Source organism: Nesoenas mayeri (assembly GCF_963082525.1).
Source record: "Nesoenas mayeri genome assembly, chromosome: 5".
In the NCBI taxonomy this organism is placed as follows: domain Eukaryota; kingdom Metazoa; phylum Chordata; class Aves; order Columbiformes; family Columbidae; genus Nesoenas; species Nesoenas mayeri.
This window is the reverse complement of record NC_137548.1, coordinates 9260989-9271165: the sequence shown is the minus strand read 5'-3', so window position 1 is coordinate 9271165 and position 10177 is coordinate 9260989. Positions and strand designations below refer to the sequence as shown.

General features: G+C 44.2%; 1 protein-coding gene across 1 annotated transcript; it reads right to left on the bottom strand.

The window, feature by feature from the left end:
- Positions 1-1038: 1038 nt before the first annotated feature.
- Positions 1039-8787, bottom strand: CDCA4 (cell division cycle associated 4). The gene is given in 5 exon segments (XM_080345192.1): positions 1039-2496; positions 2660-2772; positions 2775-2937; positions 4803-4883; positions 8655-8787. Coding segments are annotated over 4 exon segments (1071 nt in total). The 5' UTR covers positions 4842-4883; positions 8655-8787; the 3' UTR covers positions 1039-1740.
- Between the last annotated feature and the right edge of the window lie 1390 nt (positions 8788-10177).

Sequence of the window (10177 nt, the reverse complement as noted above, 5' to 3'; positions counted from 1 at the left end):
TTCCCCAAACCAGATGCTTCTAAAGCATTTGTTGAAATCATAAGCTCAGTGGTTTCTTTTTGTGGAGGTAACACTGGAATGTCCCTAACACCCCCCTGTCCCCACCCTCCCCTTTTTAGGGGTTTGAGAATCTGAAAAGGATAGTGTGTAGTAGGTAAGGTCACTTGTGGGCAGGCAGAGTCTGTCAGACGCAGAAATGTTCTGTTTTCACATTCAGGGAGTTGCTCGGTTCAAATCTACAGAAAACAACTGAGTTACTGGCACGTGTCTTCCCCTGGCACAACTGATGCCAACACATTCCCAAAACAAAAACATATTTTCCTCCTCTTTTTCCCCGCTAGTTTAGAGCTCTTCCCAGTACCAGCTTGTGAAGCTAAATGTTTGTCATTTTATAACAAAATCATGCACCGTAGTTGATCTATCTCTCCCCCCCAACAAAGTCTCATAGAATTAAGCTAGATTATATACAATCTAAAACAAAAGTGAGGACTTGAAGAAAAGAACACCATCCCACGTTGTATTATCTTTTGTTATTAAAAAAAGCCAAGAGGAAACCCTTGGTAAGAGCAGAGCATATTAGTTATGACAAGACATCATGACATACCAGTTGAGAATTAAAGGCTGCTAATAACACTTTTTGTAGTAATTAGTGCAAGAGAGTTATCCCATATAAACAAATATTTGATGGTAGACTTCAGTGATAAACAATTCACTTGATGACATTTACATATAAATACACATAAATAAAAACCTACGTAATTTAGGTTTGTAGTTAACAAAAAAATGCGGTCTGAAATGAATTAGATGTAACTGTATCTAGCTGGATCAAAGCTCTTCTTCTAATGATACTCAAGTATATGGGATATGAAAAGCGTAATTGTACAATTCTCAATTTAGTAAAGTACTACTCTATAAAACAGAATCATGAAAACAGCTCTTACATTTTAATGTAAAGTATAAAATAGTATATTTACATTTACATACACTTTACTGAACTACATTGGGTAGCTCACAGTAAAAAAGATCCCTTTTTGAAAATCTTTCAAAAAATACATCAACTGCAGGTACTATCAAAGGTTCCTAAGTTAGCAGCTGACATAACATCTGTAGTAAAAATATATTTTAGGAAAATACCTGGAAAAATCTAAACACCAATAAACACTTTAAAACTATTTTTGAAGTAAAAATTGTAGCAAAAAACAGAATAAGCTAGCTAGGATAACAGGAACTATTGCATACTGCTCTTTAAGAGCCATGTAGCGACTTGGAACAGAAGCAGCAGATATGGTAAGAGTTACGTGGTATAACAAAGTGGAAACTGGAGTAAAATAGGAAACCAGTTATCCAACTTTTCTCTGTGTTTATTACCATTTTTACTGTGATAAGTATAAGAAAAAGATGAGAGACTCCCTCTCAGTGAGCATATCCTCCATCAAAGGCTAAAACAAATTGGTAAAAGGAACCCAATTTCAAGAGCCTTGGACCCCAAACTTAAAAACATTTACCATATGTACTTACAGTTCAATGGACAATAAATCGTATTATTACACTACAAGTTGCAGGTTAACTTTAAGAGTTAACACTATTTTGCAATATGAAGTGCTTTTTTAATATATATATCTATATAATATATAGATATTCATAAAATACACGTGCAGATTTGATAGAACAAACTGTGGAAATAGCTTTCTCGAGTCTTTTTTCCCCATTAACAGATCTTTATCTCCTATGCAAGGAGTTTCAGGATTCAACAAGAATTTCTACAATATGATCAAGCTCATTAAGATCAGATTTACAATTAGAATTAGAAGTTGTAGCTGACGGAGAAGAAAATGTTTCAAGCCCATCACAGTGTCCCATTTTTGTGTTGCTCATCATGCCTGTTAACATAGTATCAAGATCATAATAAGAGTTGTCAACTTCTGAAAAAAGCTCTTCAACAGAATTAGGACTTTTATTCTCCAGTGTCTCAAATATTTGATCTAATGATTTTTGAAAGTTTCCTTTATTTTCTTGGGGATTCTCCATTTCCCACACATTGCTCTGCAGGTTTCTCGGAGCTTGCACTGAAGAGGCTGTTGACATAGTTTCTGAATTATCTTGTGCCTGATCACCCTCAAAGTCTTTATTGAAAGTACTATAGCCTGGAACATGCTTTCCCTCAGCTTGTTCCCTAGATGAACGACACAGGATATCTGTTGAAACAAGACGATCCAGGGATGCCTGCCCTGTACTCTGTGTATTTATCATCTGCCAAGTCCCATCTTGAGTCATTTCCTCTTGGATCTGCCGTACCGTGTTGGCTATAAGTACCGAACGACACAGGTTAGGTTCAACCAGCATGTGACACAGCTGAAGTTTAACCAAAGACATGTCTAAAAGTGACTGCCGCTGAAGATTATATGAAGGAATAGCCTTAATACCAGCTAGAGTTCCTTCAATATCTTCTTCACCATCAAAACATTTTCTTTTTAATCCTCGCACAAACATCGTGTCCTGTTAAAAAAAAAAATAAAAAAATCTTGTACAAAGTAAACAGCTCAAGAAGGATGTGAAAAAACAAAACAAAACAAAACAAACTAAAACAGAAAACAAAATACATTTAATCTTAAATTTATACAGCAAATTCTTTAATAAAGAAACATCAGAATTGTCATACCAGATTACAGAATGGCCAGTGTGGTACAACAGGGGTCAGGAACATATGGACCGGGTCCCAAAGACGGCACTCGGGAACCAGGCGTGAGCAGGTCCACAAGCCGTGGCATCCGAGAGAGGCAGGGGCTCCCAGCTCCCGGCTCCCATCAGGCTCCACACCTGATGGAAGTCAGGAGCTGCTGCTTCGCACAGAAGCAAACATCTCAACAGCCGTATTTCACCTACTGGAGAGGCAGTTTCTCCTCGCTCCTCCTGAGTTTCTACTGGCATGCTTAACCTCTAATTTTGGAAATAAAAATACAACCTGGCACACCATCTTCAAAAGATTTGACCCCTCCAGAACATCAACATGTCTAACAAAGTAACACACACAAAAAATACCACGGGCAGCGTACTTGAAAAGGTTGCCTTATTTTGGCTACAGGGAGAGTAAGATATCTAGATTTGTTCCCTACAACTCGAGACATTCAGCTGAGGTCCCTAAAGCAGTCTATCCGGTTCCCTTACTCAGGTGACTAACTGAACTGTGTCATTCCAATATGAATTGTGCAAGTCCAGTAAGGACAGGTACAGTCATCCTCTGTATAGGCTTCTATACATCCTTCCTAGTTGACTATAAGAAAGCCAAATTCCCATATTCCTTGTTTAAATTCATTGGTTAAAAATAAGTGGGGTGCATCAAGGCTTCTTGTGATTTACATCGAAAAATCACTTGCTGAATTTTCCAAGGTATGACTTTCAAACACTATCCTCCAGATCGTCTTCTGAATTGCACTAATTTTGACCACAGTGCTTCATGCAAATATCACAGCTGAGCTCTTAAAATACAGAGAAACTTTTTTTTTTTTAAATGCAGTAGATGCCACTTTTTTAGTCTTATAAAAACTGGGGTACAGATGAAAGCTAGTACCTGATCTTTACATTTATGCAACTTTGTTATGTTCCTTCCAGTCTTCTGTCCTTAGAATTCCTGTTTGCCCAATATTTGGGCATTTTTTTAACGTAGTGACCCAAACAAAACAAAGTTTTTCAACTAAAAGCTGATAAAACCAAAATACTGTTGCAGTGTCTTTATCATTTTCCATTTCCCTCAGTAAGCCCTAACCTCTGCCGTGCTTTTCTGGTTGCTATGGAATGTTCCACATATTTTCACAGAGCTCTCTCTCACCTTTTTCAGAGCCACTAAAATTCCAAAGTGCAACATTGTTCCTTTCAAAATACATTACATACTTATCTGCTCTGAAAACCTGGGGATAGCACAGTAGCTAGATAAACATTTGGTCTGACTTTGTACAACACTTCTTACATTGCTGTATATATCCATGAAATAACCTTTTTTTGCATTAGCTGTCACTTACATATTTCTTTCCACTGAAGGTACAGAACTCTTTAGAAATCATAATATGCAGAGGCTACAATATAGAATATATGAACTTGGTCTTATGGTCATTTTTCATAGAACTTCTCAAAAGCTATCCATGGATTACTGACATATGAAATGATTCGGAAGTTTCTTTAAAAATTTTCTCCTGTAACCTAACAATTTGCATTATTCCGCCAAATCAAATACAAGTTTTTCCTTGATAGTGCCTTTTCCACATTTTTAGGTACTCTTACAGCTTCATATTGGAGGATATACCATTTAATTTTTCCTACAAAGTTGTATGTACAGTGATTTCTAAACACATATCCCTCGTGTGAAACTTGACCTTTAAAGACATCTTTTGGGACTACTCATCAACCATGGATGATTATGTCACCAGACATTAAACACTCTGTGCAGAGTTTGAAGGTTCTTTTATTTCAACTTACATTCTTGTGAAGAATAATTTTAACTTCGATTGAATGTTAATCTGCTCTCCATGCATCTACTATTCTAAGGCACAGCAATAGAAGAATAGAAGGCAGCAGAAAACTTGAAAACCTCAGTACATCACACACGCCTGGGTGTGTGGAAGCAGAGGAAAAAATGTTTACGGATTTCTAAAGGTAAACGTTTCACAGCATTCGCGGGATTTTTTTTCTATAACACTTACTTAACAATAAGTATCTCACATCATAAAAACAGTTCTTTGTCACTCTGCTCCCAAGACTGCACAAAATACTACAATACAGTTTCATTTAAGAAGCAAAAAATCACGTACCAGTAATTGTGTTTGATGTATTCCTTCCTCTTCTCCCATGCTACTGAGCAAGAGTCCATACAGTAAAAGTTAGAGCACCACCTATCAAGTACCAGGAAGTAACATGTCAGCCAAGTACAGGAGATGCAGGACAAAATAATTCCCCATTTTAGAAACTTATACACATCTGTATTTTGTCACTTGCTTCAGTATCTCTATCCTCACAACATTCCTACAAACTCCAATAGTACTATTAAAGCAAATGTACAGCTAGAGCACAAAGGCAATTTGCCCAACAACTCACAGAAAATCTGTGGCAGGAGAAGGAAACTGCCAGTTTAAGTCCAAGTCCTGGGCTACTGTCCTGACCTTTGGACCAGCCTCTCCCTTGTCCCTACGCCTTTGCTGTCTAAAAGCGAACAAAATCTTCAGCGATCACCTAAAAAGTTCAAACGTGCACAAAAGCATACTGAAAGGAAATTGTCATTACTTTCATCACAAAACTACAGTCTTCACCTTTGTTGTACAAAACTGTGTATCTCTGTAGCATCTGGAGAAAAAGAGCAAGCATGCAGAAATACAAAACTGAAACATAGCAAAACCAGGGAAAATTTTTCTTTACCAGCACAGAAACTTTATTACTAAGATATATTTTGCGAGATGACAATAATGAAAGTAATGACAGTAATTATATGATTTTAATTCTTAAGGTTGAGTTTTTACAACACATTTAAAGCAAAATAAGATCGGATATACCAAATACAAGTAGCAAACAAATGCAGCAATTCCTTTAATTACTGAAACCTAAAAGAATGCTTGATTTTGAAAGGCTACAAAAACTTATATGATAAAATATGAAAACAATTCAGATACTTTTCTAGACATGTCTGTACAGTACAAGACACTTTGGTGTCTGTGACTTGAGTACATACCTAGAAAAGAAACAAAAGGATGCATATGGACATCTATTTTTGTTTTCTAGTGTGGCTGGTAATAAAATCTTTTTGAAGGGTGATTGCTCTCAAAGTCGAGTGGGCAGAAGATGGTTGACAAAAGACCTGGGAGGTAAGTGGGGGGACAGAAACGTGTTTTTCTCAAGAAGCTGCAAACTTGTTAAAATACCACCACAGAAAAAAAACCCTACCTTAAACACTCTCAAGCCAAAATCTTTTTACTCAGTCCCAAAATATTCAGACTAAAATGCTGCCATGTCATAAAAACCATATTTCAACCAGCTCAGAGTCTCACTCTCATTTACAGATTGAGCTCACAGCAACATTCAAGACAGTGTATGAACTACAGCTCCAGTGAGACACCACAATATCAAGTCAAGAAAGTATTTCTTATTTCTGTCCAACACCTTATGGTACTATAGAAGTTCAGAAGTTTTTGCTCCCTGGGTATACTTTCAAAACACTCTATAAGTGAAGGGCAATCTCTTTGAGAGCCTACATACAGTAACTATTTGAATCCCTGAATTCCTACTAGATACACTTTTAGTTTAGGGTGACAAGGGTGTAAAGTTTGTTTAAAGAAAATCCAACCAAAGGAAAACCCACAAAAACCCCCACAACAGCTACACATAAAGATGAGGCAGTCATGAGAACAATATATGAAAATATTTTATTGTGCTATTTTGGATATCTGACAATTTTAGAGGCTTTGGCCATTTACCTCTCAAAATAGCAGACTGATACAGGAGAGGACCATTGACGGGAATGCACAAGTTCTTGGTAAAATAGCCATTATCATGTCCACAAACAAAAAGACATGGGGGATGTTGGCAGACCAGTCCAGTCTGTAATCTGTTAACATACTAAAGAAGGAAACAGTTTTCCCATGCAATATAATAATGTGTGAAAGCTGCTGCATGTGATTCTAGATTCTTCCCTAGAGCAATAACAAACCTTGAGGATCTCTCTTAGCATAAATTTAAAGAATATGCCTACCACAGAAATAATTTCTTCAGATGCTATTAATTGATATATAAGCACGCCTCAAAACCTAAGGTCTCAGTAAAAAATAAAAAACCAAAAAACTTCATAGCCGTTATCACATGCAATTAAAACCTTGCAAATAAACAACCTTCCCCAGACTGCCCTACACTATCTCCACCAAACACCCATCTTAAGAGAACACTAAATTTAAAACCGAATTAATTAAAAAGTAGGCACATTTCACTATTGATTTACGTATTAACATACTCAAAAAGGTGTTAGCCATTCTGTAAAACCTCTTGGTACATGAGTAACGCTACTACTGCTTTAGCATCAAGGTGTTCAAAATTTCCAGACAATTTCAAGCAACATCTGTCTCTGCCCAAGAGGCAATATCTAGACTAGCTGTAGCATCTCCTCCTTCTTCCACTGCTGAGTGTCAAGACCCCAAATTTAGTCTGTTAAACGTAACCACTGTTTGAAATAGCTGTACAAAAAGAGCTGTCAAGGAGACAACAGCTAACTGTAGCATTGTGTTGTGGGTTCTAATGTGTGTGTTTTGGTGTGTTTTGGGGTTTTTTTTTGTTTTTTATTCCACCCCTCCCCCCCAACAGTAGCACAGTGTTATGTAATTCATTAAGAGTTTTGCTTTGGGGATATCCAAGTCTGCTTTACAAACAAGGTGCTTGAAATTTGATCCAACTCTTACCAGAGCATCAACTTACACATTCCAGATTCACACTTAATGCGTATTCATATAGTAATATGCTGCCAAAGATATACTTAAGGGAAAAAGTTGCTTCCTCAGAGTTGAAGTAACAGTGCAGATAATAATTGATTTCAGGAGAAAGCAGACAAGAACTACCCAGGCCAGTGCTGGAGGTTCACTTCAGCAGTGTTTTTTCTTTTAGTACAGTCGTAAGCATAGCGATGATGGTTAGCGTGGACAGGTAAAAAGGTACTGTATCTCCTCTACCTCTCTAATTCTCTCCTCTCCAAAACTGTCCTTTATAACAACTGTATAACGGTGAAAAGAAGATGGAAAGCCAGGTAGTCCTCTTTTGGCATGTATATGCATGCATACGGTGATGCTGAATGATAAAGGTGGGCTGCAGACAATAGCAAAGGGCTGGTAGGGCTAGAAAGATCCCCATTCGGAACGGGACAAAGGCACCTACAAAGCACTGGTGTTTGGTGCACCCTCTGGGCTCAGGGGGCTGCTAGGCACCTCTCCAGGAGGCGAGGGCTTCGAGAAGGATCAGGAGCTCCCGAGGAAGGGCAGGCTGGGAAGCTGAGGCGGCCGCACGCCCAGGGCAGGGGCCACGACAGGGGGTGCGAGGGGCAGAAGGTTCGTGGAAACGCAAAGGACGGATGCCGGGGAGGCTGAGCCGAGGCAGGCGGCCACCAGCGCCGCCGAGGAGAGGCGGGACCGGCGGGCGCGGCCGGGGCGGGGAGCGAGCCCCGGCGCACGCAGGTTCGGGAGGCAGCGCGGCGGGCGCCGAGGCGAGGTTGAGCCGCGACGCGTCGGTTTGGGAGCCGGGGGCGGTCCCCCCGCCACGGCGTGCGGCACAGCCCGGTGGGTGCCCGGGGGGGAGGTCTGGGCGGTGATGGTGCACAGCCGAGAAGGGGCCGAGCGGAGGAGGGGGACGCCCAGTGCCGAGAAACGACCTCCCCAGCCCGACCGCCCCGGGCCCCCTCACTGCTCCAGGGGCGCGCGTGCCTGCGAACGACCCCGGGCGGCGGTTACTCATCGTCCCGGCAAACGGCCCGCCGCCATTTTGAATCGGCTCCCTCCTCCGCGGGCTCCCGGCGGCACCGGCTCCCCGCCCGCTCCGTCCCCACGCGGAGCCCCGGGAGGAGGGAGGCAGGCGGGCCCGGGGCTCCGCGCCGTGCCCGCCCCAGCCCAGCCCAGCCCGCTCCAGCCTCCCCTACTCACCACCTCGCCGCTGCTGTCGTCGCCACCGCCTCCCAGTGAAACAGTCCCCGCTCCCGCCTCACCGATCGCTCCGCGCTTGAGGAAGGGGGCGTGGCTAACCGTAAAGACCAGCCCCGCCTCCCCCCGCCCGCCATCTTATTGTCAAAGCCCACAAAGGAACTCGCTTCCTCCCTCTCGTCCCCGTCTTCCCCGCCTAGCCACGCCTACAAGTGAGCGGGCGGCTGCTATTGGCCGACACGAAACCAGGCAGCCGCCGCTCACCGTTGCGATTGGCGGCGCCGTTGCCATGGCGCCCAGCCTCTCCCGCCCCCCCAGGCACCGCCCACGGGAGGCTGCGGGGTTGCCATGGCGCCCGAGCCCTCCCCTCGGCCGCCAGAGGCTGGCGGGAGGCGGAGCCCCGATTTCAAACGGCAGCCAAAGCCCCGCGGCGTGTCTGGGCTCTCAGCCACGGGCTCCGGCGGGAACAGGTTCAGACCTGGCCGTGCTGCAGCCCGCGGGGCGGACGGGTGAGCCGCAAGGAGGAGGGAGGGGGAACGGCCACCCTGAGGCCGCGGCGCGCCGCCCCCCCCCCCCCCCCGGGCCCGGCCGCTTTCTGCAGTCGGGCGCTGCTTCCCTCAGGGCCGGGGAGCCCTCGGCGCCAACTGCTGCCGGCCCTCCCCCGCCCCTCACAGTCGCTTCCCCTCCCCGGTGCTGCTGCCCCGCGGGGGTGCCAGGCCTCATGACTCCATTAGCAAGGCTTGTGGCATTTCCTGTTTGGGCCCGGCCTCCTAGCCCAGGCCTCGCAGTCAGAGTACGGGGAAGCCGCTTCCTGGGGTGGGGGAGGGAAAGGGTGAAACTTCGCACTCCTCAGGAAGCTGCTGTCCCAAAAGCTCCAGCCGCCCCGCTGAGGGCAAAAAAAATAACAACCCCGAAAGCTTTGAAGGCTGTTGTGACTTCCAGCTCGGTGCTGCTGCACATCTGCAAGTACTTAGGCCAACCGAGCGTTTCTCGGTCGCTTTCCCGGTCTTGCAGCTACGTGCCGGCTGTCTCCAAAGGAGGCGGGGGAGCCGGGCTTGTCCTGGCTGCGGCTGCCGGGAGACAGCCGCCGAGACACAGCAGCTGCTGCCACGGCCTGCGGCCCGGGCAGCGGGAGAATCTGCTGCCGCCTGGGGCGGGGAGGAGGGGAAAGGGAGCGAGGGTGGGCTGGGCAGCGGGAGGGGGCGTCAGCTGGGGCTGCGTTGCGGTAGGAAAGGCTGTAAACATCAGGGAGCTGGAGCTTGATACGAGAAAGCGGCAGGAAATAACATTTCCAGAGCAAAGCAAGATAGCTTTTGGGACAGGACAAGTTACGAAGTGCAGTAGTTCTCCATGTTTTTTTAACGCTTTCAACGTGCTTCTGACCCCGTGGTGCAAAAAATACGAGTCAAAACTTTGAAAGAGCAACACGACAAAGGTGCTCTCAGATTCTGTTCAGCTTGACATTAGCTACTTCTAGTCTAGCTGCAAAGAATTCAAATAGGTAATCCCACAATAAATCCTGCAGA